Here is an 18,152-nt window from a genome sequence, read left to right as displayed (position 1 = left end):
CTCAGCTGTACAGTAAGGTAAGGATGCTCCCGCACATGTAATACCGACAATAGCTGTTGAAACCGATCATACAACAAAGGATTAATTTCCTTTAACATTGCCCATTCAGCACGTTGTATTACATTGACCACATAGGCAGAATCGGAGACAATACTGAGGAATTAATCTTTCCACTTATACAAAGCTCGTACCACCGCCGCAATTTCTACAATTTGGGTTGAACCTCCTACCAATTGTACGCCGTGATGCCACTCATCATTTTTCTTCCACACAATCACGGATTTGTGCGTTTTTCCTGATCCATCTGTAAATATTGTCAAGGCATTTTTTATGGGAGTGTAACTTAGATGAGTTGCTGGATACAACAGTAATTCTCCTAAAAACTGCAACATGGGCTGCTTAGGCCAATGAATGGAAATCTGTACCAAAACTGTTTGCAATGCCGCTTGTGCTTCTGGAGTTAGTCTCCTAGGAGAGGTTAAATCTGAGTCTCCTGTAAGTATTTGGAATGGTGGAGAAAGCAATTCAGTAGAGAGGCCTAGAACTGGGTGTACCCAGTTGACAGCTCCCAGCAATTTCTGCACATCGTTTAAGGTAAACACTGTTTGAGGGATTTTTAACTTCTGCGGCGCAATTGTTCTTTCCGTAATTTGCCAGCCGAGATACTCCTAGGGACATACCTTTTGAATTTTTTCTTGAGCAATAACCAATTTAAATCAGGATAATGCACCGGTGATATCATTAAGAGCTCTGTCCACCGGAGAATCATTGGGTGCCGCAATTAAGATATCATTCATATAATGATAAATGAGGCGATTCTTATGCAAGCGCCTTACTGGTGCTATGGCCTGTGCGATGTACCATTGGCAGATGGTTGGACTATTTTTCATACCTTGCGGAAGTACCGTCCAGTGATATCGCTGAATGGATTCTCCCATATTGATTGAAGGCACAGAAAATGCGACTCGTGGAGCATCCTCAGGATGTAAAGGTATAGTGAAAAAACAGTCTTTTAAATCAATAACGATAATATTCCAGTCTCGAGGTATAATGGAAGGAGATGGTAACCGCTGTTGCAAAGGTCCCATGTCCTCAATTACCGAATTTACTGCCCTTAAATCCTGTAAGAGTCGCCATTCACCTGATTTTTTCTGTATTACAAACCCAGGTGTATTCCAGGAACTGTCTGTTGGCTGTATGTGTCCAAGTTGTAATTGCTCGTCAACTAACTCATTCAAATGTTGCAGCCTTTCTCTTGCTAAAGGCCACTGGTCGACTCAGATGGGAGTATCTGTTAACCATGTCCGTTTTTGGGTAAGCTGCCCCCACCCCACCGGATGAGCGGGGCCCCTGGCAGCGGCCGTGGCCCCGGGCACATAAGAAGAAGGAAAAAAAAGGCCTGAGGTGTGAGACAAGAACAGGGAGAGATCCTTACAGCTACCGTTACAGGCAAAACAAACTCGACCTGGGGAAACTTATTCATTTATTACTAAAACCAAAGCAGGATAATGAGAAAGAGAACAAGATAACCTCTCCCCACCCCTCCCTCTTCCCAGGCTTCACACTATCTCCACCTCCTTCCCCCGCCTCGCGCGGGACAGGGCGGGGGGGGCACGAAGAGGGAATGGGGGTTACGGTCAGTTCATCACATGTCGCTAGGACACCTACAATAATAACGAAATATAAGAATATATAGAAAATGAACAATGTACAATTTCTCACCGCTCGGTGTCCAAATGACCAATACTCTGTCTGTCTTTGGCCCAGCTTCCTGCACCTGCACGTGAACGAGACTTGGAAAGCCAGACAGTGTCCTTGGTCTCATTAACAACAACTCTGATCATCAGAGCGTTTTTATCAACGTTCTTCACATACAAAACCCAAAGCTACTGAGAGGAAAATTAACTCCATCCCTGCTAAAACCAAGACAGTACTCACCCCTTATTTCCTACCATTTACTGCATGCTTATATGCACACACACACAGACTGCTTATACCTGTCTAGGAAAGTTTTTACTTTCCTCCAGACTGTAATCTGTTTATTTCTCTGTTTGCACTGCCTGTCCGTTTCCACTTAAAGATCTTACAACTTAACGCTGCGCCTTGCACGCAACAATATCAACCTGGATGTATCACTTGTTCTAACGGGGTCGGCCTGCGACACCGCACACACCAGGACACTCAGCTATAGCACACATACCGATCAGCTGGAATAAGCTTACGTCCAGACCAGCACTGAGCAGTAACAAAAATATGACACCGTTGACACAAAGGACACACAAACACACACAACAAAGCACGACACCGTCGGCACAAAGGACACACACACAAACACGCCACCTCTACAACGACGAAGCTCCAAAGACTGAAGGCTCCTTTTCGGGATCTATGGGACCTGGATCAAAGGGATTTTCCAGCTCGCTGTTAGTCTTTGTTTCCACAGGCGGAGGAGCGGACGGGGTAACGGGTGCTGTTGGATCCCCTTTCTGCACGTGATTCTTTAAGGCTTCAAACATTACACGCCACGCCGGTAATAACCTTTGAGCAGCAGGGTCACCCCACGTTGCACAGTCCCATAGTTCAAGACTTATGGTGTCCCAGGTGCCCACCGTCTATCTGTTAGAGGTGTTAGCGTCTGATACGTGAGCGGACACCCAAACCAACAAACTCTTCAGGTCAGTGTTACTAACAGCACAGTTCTGTTCCTCTAACACTTTTGTTAGAATCATTAAAATTGATTTGTGTTCCTTTGAAGCAGTGCTTCTCGTCATTCCTAGCCGCATTACCTCCCTTAGTCGAGGTAACGGATACTGCGCAGACTTCCCCGGTTCGGCTAGGTCTCTTTTTGCAGCAGCGCTCCCCCTCATTCCCGGCTGCTTACCTCCCTTCCACGAGGTAACGAATTCGCTGCGCAGCCTTCCTACCAATCGGCCGGGCGTTCCCACTGGAATCACAGTCTTCTAATCTTCACTGCTTCTAACAAGTCCCTGTTTGGGCTCCATTTGTGTGGGAACGTAGTCACGGACTCCCGCTGCATGCTAAGCGAAAATCATTTATTGTTACAGCTTATGTGCTTCTATACCCTGCGATCGTCCAACCACCACCAGGTGTCCTTTATCTTGTTTTCCTGCTCTCGGAAAGTCCCTTGTTTCTCATTCCCGTGGCTTCTTGTTTCTCATTCTCATGGCTTCTGATACTCAAGAAGATATGAGAAAAATTATATTACACCCCCTACACACAGACAGAAATTATATCCATCTTCCAAACTTGGAACAAACAATAAATTCAAAAGATTCCTTCGTAGAGGGGAGGATAAAAGCATTCCTGTTCCCTCTTACAATCTTCAAGGAAACCAGAGTTCAGTGAGTCATGCACTAGAAATGAGCTCAGTGAAATTCATGGAGGGAAAAATCTCAGGCAAATACTTGGTGATGACAGAATTAAAACCAGAGTCATTAATGATATATGCCTTTCAATGGAGCCAGAGCAATGAGATAAAAGGGATCTTTTTTGGTGAAGCTTTTCCTACATGGGGAATCATAAATACATACATGCAGTGTGGGTCGGTAGCTACTTTGTTCACTGTCCAGTCATCTAGGAAGATGAATTGAAAATTGTTTTTTTTCCCTTCAGTCAAATGTTAAAAACTTCAGTCTCTCTAAATTCACCAGGACAATACAGAAATGGTTGTTGCAGGCAAATGTTCAGCCCAGTATTAACTCATGCAGGCTAATGGCATTACAAGTTCTCCCCACGCTCCATAATTGTAATTGTCCAGGTGCGTGTAGGATCAGTCAGGCAGCTTTAGGAATCTGAATAGCCAGGGTAGGACCTGTGTGTCACCTGGGAGAGCAGGCAAACACCCAAGGAGAGGCTTTACTGGGAGGCAGCGCATTCACTCTGCAGCACAGGGACTAACGCACTTCTGCAGCTATGGTTTAGCAGCCATCATGGGGAGGATGGGACTCACCAGAGTCAGGAAAGTCCCCACTCTAATTCAGGCACAGCTGAAACAGCAATCTGAGCTTAGCTTAGAGTGCCAGGAAAGGAAGGAGCAAAACTTGCTTTTTGGGCAGCAGAAACAGGGGAATGCAGAAAGCATCAGGAGGCAAGTACAGATTGTGTGCTGGAGCTGGGGTCCAAGGCAGCTCCTGGGGTGGGGAGTCCTTCCAGTCTGCTGAGCTCTGTTCCTCCTGCGTTTGAAATTACATGTCCTGTCTTAAGTAGTTGTGATCTCTCCAGCAAAGATGAGATTCAAAACCAAGAAGTGGCCGTGGTTCGTCTCCTTTCCTCCAGCAAAGCCTTCATATTGAATGTCTTTAGGGCATGGCAAGAACCTCGGGGCAAAGTGTAATGCACGATTAGCTGTTGAAGGGAGAGAGAAAAAAAGCCAAAACCAAAAAAAAACCAAGAACAACGCTCCTATGACTTCAAATTTGAGGCACTTGCAACCAGGAGGCTGAGCATTCACCTGGGTAGCAAACACCGGAATGTGGAGATCCACCTGCCCAAAGAAGGGTCCAGACGAAGCCGGAGGCCAGCCCAGGGGAGGTCAGGAAGTGACAGAACAACGAATCTGGCTGCCAAGGCTGGAAATCTGATTTTTTTCCCAGGAGACGGCACTAAAGGACAGTTGCCTTTCCACCGGCATCGTGCCATGCAGCGGACGCTTCGCCGGGGGCCGGGCTGCTCCTCAGGCAGCCTGCGCTGCCATCTCCGCACGTCGCTCCCGGTTACCAGAAGCAAAGCGTTACTCTCAGCAAGGGTGAGGGTATCTGTCTTTTACCTCGCCACGCCGTGGGTAAATACAAGCTTTCTGCTCAGGATGGCAGAATCCCACTCACAGCCTCAGAGAGTCGCCCATGAAGTCCTTGCTCCGGCCTCCTGCGCACAGCAGGGTCAAGGCTGAATTCCCAGCAGGTTGCTCTGCGCTTTGCGCAGTCATGCCCTGAAAGCCTCCAGGGACAGACACTCCCCAGCCTCCTGAGGCAACCTCTTCTCATGCTTAATTATCATACCAGTGATTTTTTTCCCCTGGCTGGAAACTCCCGAGTTTCAGTTTATGACCATTGCCCCTGGCTGTCTGGCTGTGGATCTCAGTAGCCTGACTCCATCTTGTTGCCAACTCCTTCTTAGGTATTGAAAAGCTGCTACTGAGTCCCTCCAAAGTCTTCCCTCCTCCAGCTGAACCAGCCCACAACTGTGAGCCTCTCCTCGTTGGTCACGCAGGATTCAGGAAGGAGCACCACCCTCTCCGAGCTCAGCCTAGTCTTTACCCCAGAAACGGCCTCACAGACTGATACTACCTCCTACAAGGAGAAGGAAGGGGAGAATTTGATTCCTTTGCTTTCTTTTAATTCAATTATCTCCATTCATCTACAAGCTCTTTAGGCTCTCTACTGCTCCTTGAAGAAAAAGGATTTCCAAAGCACACTCTGTACAGGTAACTGCAGCAACTTGGTTCACATTTTGGGACCAATTTTGTTCTGAGAAGAAGCTCTACTAGAGCTTTATACTTTTGTGGGTCTGATGTGCCAGGCCATTTAATCCATACAGTCCAATAAACTCTGTTGTCCCTCTCCTCCGCCTGGCTGGAGGCAGGGCCCCTCTAGTCCTGTTTATAATATTTTCTATTCACTTTCTGTGAATATGAATCAGAAGTTCCTTCCATAGGATCAGAGGTGAGATCAGCCCTTCTGCGCTGTCTGGGGAGCTGCCCACTGGAGACTGGAGCAGCAAATTGCCTGGAAGAACCTCCCTTTGTGATTGTTTTACCTTGCAACTCACGTACCCGTGCCTCTAGGGCCGAGGTAGGCTTTCCATCCCACTTCCTCATATCCTCTCCTTGGTCACGCAAGGTAAACCATAGGTCATCTCGTCGGGTGGACCGTCTCCCTTGAGCAGGAGGAGGATGAGGTCTTCTTCTAATAGCTGAGATATTGGTCCGTGCAGGTGGGGAGCAAGAATCTTCGAGTTTCTGACACACCTCAGACAGTTTTTTCTAACAGTTTTTCAAACTGGCTTTCAGATTTCCCAGTCAGTCTTTCTATAGCCCGCATCGGGGAAGAGAGATTGTCTTCATATTGTCGGAGCTGGTTAGCCACTGCACGTACTGGTGGCATCTCACCATCTTTCCAACTCATGGCTGCCAATGAGTTGGCATACGATGATGGTGCACTCTGTACAAATTTCCACCACGTGGGTCAGGTGCATTCAGTTTCATCTGGATCTACGGATGTTCGTGGGTCATCCAGGTTATGATAAATCAGCTCCCGAACAGCTAATTCCCTCAGAAACTGTATACCTCCCTCCATTTGCTTGGGTGCATACAATATCTTCCTTAAAGAAATACCTGTCCCTCACACCTGACAGGAGTTGCCTCCAGAGGCTGCAGGCTGCTGACTCTCTTCCAATCGCCCTGTCAATGGCTGCTTCCCTAGACAAGGATCCCAGCTGCCTGGCTTCCCTGCCTTCTAATTCCAGGCTACTGGCCCACTGTCCCAGCATCAGAGCAAGCAGGTGACAAGTTACTCACCTTGATTAAGGCTGAAATCTTTTCGCATATCTCGCAGCTCACTCAGGGATAGGGATCAGGTGACTACCTCTCCTTCTGCCTCTCCCTGTTCATGTGACGGCCCTGGTTCATCATCCTCTTTCACCTTGCAAACTGATTTTTTGGTGTATTTCTTATGTACAGGGACAACTGATACTGGTGTGGATTGGTTTTTTGGTTTCTCTTTGGTACTGCTTGCCGAGGTTTGAGTAGCCACAGTGTCTGGCATGGGGGCCGAAGCAATCACAGTGCCCGTAGCAGGGGCTGGGGTAGCTGCGGTGCCTGCCGTAGCAGCTGAAGTAGCTGCAGCATTTGTAGCAGGAGTTTGAGTAGCCACAGTGTCTGTTGCAGGGGTTGGAGGAGCCATAATACTTTTTAAAAATTGTTTAAACTTAATCAATATCAAGATCTGAGATAGCTGCAAGAGACTTGTCACCATGAACACGGTGGTAGGGGTATCAAAAGGGTATTCAGCATTCTCAAAAGCTGTTGAAATTAGCTTGGCAAGGTGGGGAAAGCTGTAAACAGATGTTCCCCTACGGCCTGGCTTCCTGGAACAAAACAGCAGGTATAGTTCCAAACAACACCCACAAGATGGCTCCCGAAATACCCGGGTGGAGCTGCTTCTGCCTCCTCACTCTGCACACTGCCCGCTGCCATTCAGTACAGATAGGAAAATGGTCCTGTTACCAGCAATCTCACTAAACAAATCAGTGCCGCATAGCACAGCAGAACAATGCCTTTGATCCAACACACATCATTGATAAAGCGTGCACAAACACCGACAAACAGAAAATACGGCAAGTAGGGTGCTATCCAATACAGCTCTAAAAACAACTGCGAGAACAAATAAAACAACATTGTGACCAACGATGACCAAACCAGCTTAATGAACACTCGTAACAAATCTGTTTTCAACACACTGTGTACAAACCTGTCCTTATCTCAACCCTTTGGGACTGACCGGGGCTTGAACCTTGGATCCTCAGACTAAGGTCTGATGATCTCACGACTGATCTAGTGAGGCCCCTTCGAGCCCCACGCTGAGCGCCAAAAAGACTGTCGTAGTTCAGCCCCGATCGGGACCAGACTACGCAGTCTCTCTCTCGCTCCCCCCACGCTCTGGGAGAACAGAGGGAGATAATATAAGAAAAATGGGTCAAGGTTTGAGATAAGGACAGGGAGAAATCCTTAAAGTTACCGTCACGGGCAAAACAGACTCGACTTGGGGAAAAATACTCATTTATTTCTAAAACTAGCAGGAGAATGAGACAGGGAACAAGATAACCTCCCCCCACCCCTCCCTCTTCCCGGGCTTAACATTATCTCTACTACCTTCCCCCCCGCGAGCCGACACAGAGGGGAGAGGGAATGGGGGTTGCGGTCAGTTCATCACACGTTGTTTTACGCCGCTGCGTCATCGTCGGGGGAAGAACTCCTCGCATTCCTCCCCTGCTCCAGCTTGGGGTCCTTCCCATGGGCCACAGTCCTTCATGAAACTGCTCCGGCGTGGGTCATCTCTTCCATGGGGTGCAGTCCCTCCAGAACAGCTGCTCCAGTGGGCCCTCCACAGGTCACAGCCTCCTTCAGGCCTCCACCTGCTCCAACGTGGAGTCCTCCACAGTCTGCAGGTGGATCTCTGCCTCTCCGTGGACCTCCATGGGCTGCAGGGGGACAACCTGCTCCACCATGGTCTTCACCACAGGTTGCAGGGGAATCTCGGCCAGGAGCCGCATTTCTCCTCCCCCTCCTTCTTCACTAACCTTGGCATCTGCAGCTGTTCCTCACAACAGGCTGGCAGATGCCTCTCAGGATCCTTTTTACGTCTTATTCACTTCTCATCTCCTCTCCACTTCTTGCGGCCAGGCCGGGCCGAGTTGGGCCCAGTCGGCTGCCCGGCAGGAGGCCAGAGGGTGAGGCCTGCAAGGCCCATGAGGCCTGCACCTCCCCTCTCTACCCCTGCTCAGCTGCTTCACATCTTCTCTCCTTCCCTCTTTTTTTTTTTCTGTTTTCCCCTTCTTCAATACGTTATCGCAGAGGCGTTATCACAGGACATTCTGCTACCGATTGGCTCGGCCTTGGCCAGCAGCAGGTCCGCCCTAGGCCCAGTCGAGTCCACTGAACAAAGGAGAGCGACTTCTAGCAGGTTCCTACAGAAGCTGCCACCTTAGGACCCCCTCACCCAACAAAACCAGAACATAGATAAGAAAGTTACTGGAGTTGTTATGTCTGTAATAGTAGAAGAATGAGGTAGTAGAAAATTACTAGAAGGTAGTGAAACTTAGTTTTGCTTAGCAATCATGAATATGTGTAATGTGTGATCAGTAATTTTATTGGCTAAGCATGTGTGTGGCATAACTGGGTGGTTGCTATCCTTGGTCAAAATCGGAATTGTGATTATACTAGGCATTATACTAGGTATAACCATTATCATTCCACACTTGGTCACCTGCCTACAAAAAAAATGATACAGCGAATGCTACATCAGGTATTGATAGCAGAAAACCAAAAAGGGGGAAATGTGGAGGCAGAAAGTGCAACGCAGCTGTTTGACATTGACAAATTTAGGCTATGTCCTTGAACTCCGCCTGCTCAATAACAAAAAGCAGCAACTAGAACAAGACGAGGAAATACCTAAGGCAAAAATAGTAAAGACAACCCAAAAACTATAACCAATCCAAATGAAGCATAAGGCGCGCGAACAGTATATTGCTACCAATCAAATTAGATAATTACGTGTGTGCGCTTCGCGTGTAACTTGGAGTATAAAAGACTATTGCTGACTAACAATAAAGGTCTCTGGAACACCATCCACGGAGTCTGTGTTTTTACTGCCACAAATATACTTTTTCCCTCACTGTGTGTGCATGTTTGTTTCTTGAGTTTTTCTGAGCTGAGTCTTGCATATTATCCTGTTTCAGTGGAGTAGGTTGCTTTGGTTTGGGTTTTTTGTTCTTTTTTAATAACAAGATTTCTGTTGTGCATTCCAAATCTAGTATGCATTTCAGTGCTAATAAGAAATTATGAAAAGAAACATGTGTGCCTAGATTCAGTCTCTTTAATTCCCTCTCCAAAGCACTTTTTCATGTTTCTAAGAGATATTAGAAATAAGAGTAGATAGTGCTGTACTAATGTTTTGATTGACACCAGAGGTGCTTTAGTAATTGTAGTACAATGCAACGCGTATATGTGGCAAGAGTAAGCTGTGGTTTTTTGGAGATGCGAGTTTTACCTGGAAGAGGAGTGAATCCCCTTCTTCTAGCAGTAGCTGATGGATCAGACGCTATCATTTTGTGTGGTTCAGAGTTGCACCATGCTTCATACCTGCAAAGCTGGTCCTCTGGGTGCTCTTGATATGTGATGCAGAACAAGCTGATCTGAACATTTCTGTTGGTTTCTACATTGAGGTTTACCAAGATATTTCAAGAAGTTGGACTCTTCTAGTTTAGTTTGATTGTTGCTTCGGCAAAAGAAAAAGGCTTGTTTGAAGGGGTTTGCTAGAAGCTCCTAAGTCCTACAGGAATAGTTATGGACAGCAAGCAGTCAAAACATGAAAACAGCTGGACATCCAGGAAAACACTGCTCATCTCTCTTCCCTTTCCTTCCCCGGTATTGTGAATCAAAGCTGTTGCCGATCAGATCCCTTTTATGAGACGGTCTTCTAAACCCTTCAGACTCCCTCTGTCTGTGCTAGCTATTTTGAGTGCCTTGCAAAATATTGCAGCTGTTACAAATGCTCATGTGTATGGCACACGCTTGAAAATGCTTGGAGTTATGAATCTAAAAATTGGCTGCAAGAAACTGAAGTTCAGAACAGGAGATAGTGAGGAAGTGTGGTGTGCCTTTTCTACCAGCACATGTGTGCACTTTGCTTCCATGGGTGCAGGGTGCATGCGTACCAGGGAATTTGTCTTGCGGTGATTCAAGGAGGGGAAAATTCAGGACTAAGACATTTGTTTAATCAAGTGAGGTGTATGCGTAGGCAGATCAATGTGTGGAAGCTACCTCGTTACTCAGAAGGAGTATAGAGGCCTTCAGGGTTGTTTGATTGAGGAAGACTGTGTGGTTTGGTGGCCAGCATGGTTTGGGGGACTTCTTAAGACTTAGCTGTAAAAGCAGTTAATATATGTGATGATGTAAGTTTAGTTACAGTGTATAATCAGTAAAAATACTACTCCAGTGGCTAGCTAAATGGCTAAAGGATGCTGAGTAAGTAAAGTAGTGGAGCACGCACTTTGTATCTACTTGGTGGGGTTAGTTCTTCTGCACTTTCTCCAAGGTAACGTGTCTGAGCATCGGATCATCTTGCTTTTGCAAAGCTGCCTTGGGTAAACAAGGAAAATGATAGCTTTGAGTCTTGGGGAAGCAATGGGTCAGGTTAACTTTCGTGTGATTTTAGTGCCATTGACTTTCTGTAATAACTCAAATGTGTCGGAAACAAGCCAAGTTAGGAGTAATTAGTGTTATTTGAGCTCTCTTCAGTCACAATCTAAAATTGAACGCTAGAATTGCTTTATTGAGATTTCTGAAAAAGGTGGAGGATTTTGTTTGGTATGGGTTTTTTTTCTTGAGTTTTTAAAAAATGCTTGACTAATGTGTGAAATACCTAAATGGCTTCTCTAATACGTTGTTTCAGCTCTGAACTCTTAATACTGCACCTTTTTTCTTTAAAATTGTGTGTTATTTTAAGAAACATCTAACTTTATGAGTTGATTTCTAGATATTTTATTTAGTACTGACATAAACTGAACATACAGGGAGTCATGTTTATGATGTACTAGCAAGGTAGTGTTTCCCTCTACATTATATATATATATACTAAGATATATTATCAAGGTATCTAGAGAAATATCAGAATCCCTAATTAAAATCTTGTCTAGGAAATGCAGGTTGTTAGCTGGAATTGTTTTTAGATAGCAGTGAACTTCAAGGAGAGTGTTGGTTTTTACAGCCTGATTGTTTTCAGCACCCTGGAAAATTTCTCATAGTTTAGAGATTGTTCTTCCGAAAAGGCATTTTAAAATAGCCACGTAGTAGCTGATGCATAATGAACGAATGTACTGTAATGGACCAGAAGGATCTTAAAACTACATAGTCTGATTTTCTAGACAGTGTGGATATTGCATGCTTCTGTGGAATTTAGCTTTAGCATTGTTTGCAAATGCTCTCTGAGATACCATTATTTAACCTAACTTGACTTTATTTTTCCCCCAACATCTTAATCTTGCTATGTTTCGATTTCATTGAATGCTGCTTTCTAGAAGTTGATGAGTTTCTAGTTTAAATTCCTCTGTGTTTTCGAACAATAGCACAGTGTTTATGTGCAAAAGAGAGGCCTATTACAAGACTTAAGAAAAATAATTTGAATTTCATTCAGTGCTGTTCAAATTTAGAAATTATATATGTGTATATGTGGCTCACAAACTAAGACACTTGACCTTCTTTATGCATGCTTTCTGTCATCCTTGGGCATAGCTAGGGAGAATGGTTGACTCTGAAGAAAATCTAAATGAGAATAATTAAGAAACTCTCTGGAGGGGCTTAGTTTTTCTGTCACAAAAAGACCAACATGCAGAATCGTCATGATTGTGAACCTTGTTACTTTTTTTTTCTTCTTCTTCAGATTTGCTTCTGTGTTACATTGTCATGATGATGAAATGACTGCTTTCCCCGACAAATCTGCATTGAAATGATCTATCCTGTGAAGCCATCTTTGGCTCTGTCTATGGCACTGGTTTTGCTTGCCTGTCCAGTCGCCGAGGCGACAGCTTCGGAGTCGCACGATCCGCAGCGGCGCAGCGCAGCGAGGGGATTCCCGAACCGGGGAAGCTCGGTGGGCAGCCGAGCGAGGCGCCAGGAGCCCGCAGGTCGCGCGAGAGCGGCTGAGGAGCCCTGGGCGGAGCCAGGGGGCACGGGCGTTCCGGCCTCTGTGCAGGCATAAAGCAAACAGGGCGTGGCGCGTCGGCAAGGGTGTGGCGCGGCAGCTCGCGAGGCAGTTCGCGAGGCAGCTCGCGAGGACAGGGCGCGTCAGAGAGGGTGCCAACCCAGGGCATTTGCCGTTCCCTGTTGCTGACTCTCAGGGCAACATGGGAAACATCTGCCTGAGAGCAGAGCCTGTAGCTCCGTCCGGGAGGCCGGCACCGGCTACCCCGGCGCTGGTCGATGCCTCCGTGCAGACGGAGGAGCCCAAGGGAGAGGCTGCGGTGCAGACCTCGGGCTACAGCCAGTGCCTGGCCCCTACTCCTGGGGCAGGGGCAGGCGGCAGCCCTGGCTGCAGGTGTGCCCAGCTGGAGGAGCTCCTGCAGCAGGTGGCTGAGCTGCAGGAGGAGGTCAAGCGGCTGAAGGTGATCAGGGAGGCTGAGAGAGAGCTGGCTACTTGGTTCCAGGCGGAGTCTGCACTGGAACCACAGCAGGCAGTCACCCAGCCAGAAACCCCCCCAGTGACACGCGAGGTAAGTAAGTAGGCAGAAGATGCCAATGAATGGAAAGTTGCAAGGGCAAAGGCGCAGCAGGAGGAAGAAGCAGCTTCCCCCGAACCCCGAGGTGCCCCTGCAGAACCGCTTTGCCGCTCTGCAGGCTGAAGAAGTAAGACCTAGCACCTCGGGGGAGGCACTGGAGCCATGCAAGGTAGCACGACCGGCTCGCGTGATAACTAGTGCTACCAAGAAAAAGAGACGCGTGGTAGTAGTGGGTGACTCCCTCCTGAGAGGTACGGAGGCACCCATCTGCCGACCTGATGTGCTCTCTCGGGAGGTAAGCTGTCTCCCGGGGGCTCAGATCAGGGATGTCACCAGAGAATAACAAGCCTCATATGGCCCACGACTACTATCCCTTCCTGGGTGCCAGCGACACAGCTGGCAGCAGCCTGAGGAACATCAGAAGGGATTCCAGGGCCCTGGGTACAGCAGTCAGAGACTCTGGGGCGCGGGTGGTATTCTCGTCAGTCCTCCCGGTCGAAGGGAAAGGGCCTGAAAGGTCCAGGCGTATCTGGCAGGTCAACTCGTGGCTCAAGGAGTGGTGCTTAGAGCCAGGGCTTTGTGTATCTAGACCATGGGGCGTGCTTTGAGAAGCCTGGTCTACTAGGGGCAGATGGCGTGCACGTAACTGAGAAGGGGAAGAGTGTGCTTGGACAAAGGCTTGCCAGGCTCGTCCGGAGGGCTTTAAACTAGTGTTGCTGGGGGAGGGGGAGCACAGTCCAGCCCACTGCTGTCAGCACGGCGCCAGTGCCAGCACCGAGTGTCCAGAAGCCGAGGAAGGATCGCAGATAAGTGCGAGTGAACTTAAACTGCGGTCCAAAAGAACTCCTGTTGCTCCAGCCAGCAAGTCGGCTTTGTCAGGGGCCCAGCTGAAGTGTCTCTATACCAATGCACGCAGCATGGGGAATAAACAGGAAGAGCTGGAGATGCGCGCACACGAGCAGGGCTACGACCTTGTTGGCATCACGGAGACGTGGTGGGACGTCTCGTATGACTGGAGCATCAGCATGGAGGGGTATAGGCTTTTTAGGAAGGACAGGAAAGGGAGACGAGGAGGGGGTGTCGCTCTCTATGTCAGCCACCAGCTGGAGTGCGTGAGCTCTGCCTGGGGATGCAGGAGGAGCTGACAGAGAGCTTATGGGTCAGGATTAGAGGAAGGGGAGGGACAGGAGACGTTATGCTGGGTGTCTGTTACAGGCTGCCTCGCCAGCAGGACAGAGCAGATGAGGCCCTCTATAGGCAGATAGGAGCAGCCTTGCGGTCGCAAGCCCTGGTCCTCATGGGGGACTTCAACCACCCTGACATCTGTTGGAGAGACAACACGGCAGGGCACAGGCAGTCCAGGAGGTTCCTGGAACGCGTGGATGACAACTTCCTCCTGCAGGCGATAGAGGAGCTGACAAGGAAGGGTGCCATGCTCGACCTCGTGCTCACCAACAGGAAGGGACTGGTGGGGGACGTGGAACTGAAGGACAGCCGTGGCTACAGCGACCACGACACGGTGGAGTTCAAGATCCACGGGGCAGCGAGGAAACTACACAGCAAGCTCTCTACCCTGCACTTCAGGAGGGCAGACTTTGGCCTCTTCAGGGACCTGATGAGCAAAGTGCCATGGGAGGCAGCCCTGGAGGGAAGAGGGGCCCAGGAAAGTTGGTCCATATTGAAGGAGCACCTTCTCCAAGCTCAGCAGAGGTGCATCCCAATGAAGAGCAAGTCAGGCAAAAAGGCCAGGAGGTCTGCGTGGATGAGCTCCTGGACCAACTGAAAGTAAAGAAGGAAGCCTATAGAGGGTGGAAGCGGAGACAGGTAGCCTGGGAGGACTACAAAGAGGCTGTGCTAGTGGCCAGGGATCAGGTGAGGAAGGCTAAAGCCCTGGCGGAATTGAATCTGGCCAGGGATGTCAAAAACAACAAGAAAGGTTTCTATAGGTATGTAGGGGACCAAAGAAAGTCCAAGGAGAATGCAGGCCCCCTCCGGAAGGAAACCAGTGTCCTGGTTACCCAGAAGATGGAGAAGGCTGAGGTACTCAATGACTTTTTTGTCTCAGTCTTCACCGATAAGGGCTCTTGTCTCGCCACCCAAGCTGTGGAAGGCACAAGCATGGACTGGGAGGATGAAGAACCGCCCACTGTACTGGAAGAGCAGGTTCGGGAACACCTGAGGAACCTGAAGGTGCACAAGTCCATGGGACCTGATGAGATCCATCCGCGGGTCCTCAGGGAACTGGCGGATGAAGTTGCCGAGCAGCTGGCCATCGTATTTGAGAAGTCGTGGCAGTCTGGTGAGGTCCCCAATGACTGGAAGAGAGGGAACATAACCCCCATTATTAAAAAGGGGAACAAGGAAGACCCAGGCAACTACAGGCCGGTCAGCCTCACCTGTGTGCCTGGCAAGGTCATGGAGCAGATTGTCCTGGAAACCATGCTAAGGCACATGGAGAGCAAGGAGGTGGTTGGTGACAGCCAACATGGCTTCACCAAGGGCAGATCGTGCCTGACCAATTTGGTGGCCTTCTACGACGTGGTGACAGCATCGGTGGACAAGGGACAAGCAAAAGATATCATCTACCTGGACTTGTGCAAGTACCTTGACACTGTCCCACACGACATCCTTCCCTCTAAACTAGAGAGACATGGGTTTGATGGACAGACCACTCGGTGGATAAGGAGTTGTCTGGATGGCCGCACTCAGAGAGTGGTGGTCAACGGCTCGATGTCCAAGTGGAGACCGGTCACGAGCGGTGTTCCTCAGGGGTCCGTGTTGGGCCCAGCCCTGTTCAACATCTTTGTTGGCGACATGGACAGTGGGATAGAGTGTACCCTCAGCAAGGTCGCAGATGACACCAGGCTGTGTGGTGTCTATGACACTTTGGAAGGGGGGGATGCCATCCAGAGGGACCTTGACAGGCTGGAGAGGTGGGCCCGTGCCAACCTCATGAAGTTCAACCAGGCCAAGTGCAAGGTCCTGCACCTGGGTCGTGGCAATCCCAGGCACAAATACAGGCTGGGTGGAGAATGGATCGAGACCAGCCCTGAGGAGAAGGACTTGGGAGTGCTGGTGGACGAGAAGCTCAACATGAGCAGGCAATGCGCCCTTGCGGCCCAGAAGGCCAACCGCATCCTGGGCTGCATCAAGAGGAGCATAACCAGCAGGTCAAGGGAGGTGATTCTCCCCCTCTACTCTGCCCTGGTGAGACCCCACCTGGAGTACTGTGTCCAGTTCTGGAGCCCCCAACATAAGAAGGACATGGACCAGTTGGAGAGGGTCCAGAGGAGGGCCACAAAGATGATCAGGGGGCTGGAGCACCTTTCCTATGAAGACAGACTGAGAGAGTTGGGGCTGTTCAGCCTAGAGAAGAGGAGGCTCCAGGGAGACCTGATAGCGGTCTTCCAGTACCTCAAGGGGGCCTACAGGAAAGATGGGGAGAGACTGTTCAGCAGGGCCTGTTGTGATAGGACGAGGGGTAATGGTTTTAAAATAAAGGGAGGTAGATTTAGATTAGATATTAGGAAAAAATATTTTACAATGAGGGTTGTAGAACACTGGAACAGGTTGCCCAGAGAGGTGGTGGATGCCCTATCCCTTGAAATGTTCAAGGCCAGGCTGGATGAGGCTCTGAGCAACCTGATCTAGTCGGGGCTGTCCCTGCTCCTTGCAGGGGTTTTGTACTAGATGACCTTTGAAGGTCCCTTCCAACCCTAACCATTCCATGATTCTATGATTCTATGACCGTTCTCCTGCCCATAGTGAATAATTCATAATGCTGGAGGTGATGTAGGCAGAGCTGTGCTACATTTGGGAAGAACCTTCTGGTTGTGATATACTCCTTGTTTTTTCCGGTTGCGTTGCAGCTGTTTGCTAGTTTCCCCAATTCTACTAGTGCTTATGTCGTGAAATAACTCCGCTCGGCTCAGTGGGTCTATTTGTAAGCCTGAGTTTTTACAGGAGGGGACTGAGTTCGGTCTATAGTAACTGCACACTGAAGTTGAAAGTGCTGCCTTAAATTCCATTTTGTATAAGAAAATAATTGCTTACATAAGGAATTACGAGTGAGATGAGCATGGAGCGTTGGGTTGCGTGTTGGGAGAAACAGCGAAATCTCCCACTGCCTTCTGTCTCTGCTTTCAGCTTAAGGTCAAAGATCTAGGAACCACTGTGCTGTAAGGAAACAGGCTCAGTTCGTGCTCTGGACAAAGAGAACGAGATACTCACTTTTTGATGGAAGCAGTCAATAATGGGAAAATATTAACGTATCTTTTGAGTTTTGTTGGTGCTTTATGCTTAGCAGGAACGGAGTGAGCTGGGAGTAAGCATGCCTTCCTGTTACAAAATCTAAAAACTAGTCTGAGAAGACACTGTTTCTACCTACAGTGTTTGGCTGCCTTAAAATCTGTAACTTAAAAGGTTAGAGGCTAAAGTTTACCTGTTGAACGTTTGCACATACCTGCCACTAATGTTAGAAAGCATTTTAATGACTGAAACTCTTAGCACCCCTTTGACATCTTCTGTTACTTTGGTTTCTCTTTGGAGCATTTCCAAGCCCCATCTGTATCTTGCCCCTTATATACTTGGAAGTTAAAGAGTACAGCAGCACTGCACATTTCGGTGACTAACACTTCATGTGGGATGATCTGTTGGCATGCATTAAAAATAACATCCTTTTAGTTCTTCAGGCTTTTTGAGATCTAAAACATATTTATGAGATATCATCGAGTTTTCTTTTAAAGACTAGGTTATTCTTTTTAAATAAAGATGTAGATTGAATGAGAACTTCTGTAACTTACAAAAAGATGCAAACAGATTTAGTTAAGAAAAAGTTAAGAAAGTAAAGAAAAAACCAGAGTGAAACCTTGTTTCCAAATATGCTAAAGTACAATTTTTTTGTAGTGTGTACTTTTAAAAGACTAAATTTGGTCATGATTAGGCAAGTTTACTTGCAGCATAGCGGTGTAGTGTATAGTTTGGTATAGTTTCATATTTTAAAAAGTCTCTCATGGTTTGTTGATTACTGCCAAGGTGTCTCTAGTTTTGCTTTTGGAGCTGGTAAGTAAAGAGTCTGCAGAAAGAGTTTGAGATGGGCATCGAAGCCTGCCCAAAGACAGCATGTTCTGCTTAGGCTACCA

The 18,152-nt window shown here is 48.1% G+C and overlaps 1 protein-coding gene across 1 annotated transcript in view; it reads left to right on the top strand.

Moving 5' to 3' along the window:
- The first annotated feature begins 12,639 nt into the window (after positions 1 to 12,639).
- The window catches only part of LOC147601454 (serine/threonine-protein kinase MARK1-like), a 36,117-nt gene continuing 30,604 nt past the window's right edge, over positions 12,640 to 18,152 (top strand). Inside the window, 1 exon segment of the mRNA XM_086744673.1 lies at positions 12,640 to 13,005. Coding sequence (XP_086600799.1) covers positions 12,640 to 13,005 — 366 coding nt within the window.

This window comes from Chlamydotis macqueenii, chromosome 3, assembly GCF_036417535.1.
Source record: "Chlamydotis macqueenii isolate bChlMac1 chromosome 3, bChlMac1.mat, whole genome shotgun sequence".
Taxonomy (NCBI): Eukaryota; Metazoa; Chordata; class Aves; order Otidiformes; family Otididae; genus Chlamydotis; species Chlamydotis macqueenii.
The sequence above is the reverse complement of the archived record's forward strand: the minus strand, read 5'-3'. Positions and strand labels throughout refer to the sequence as shown.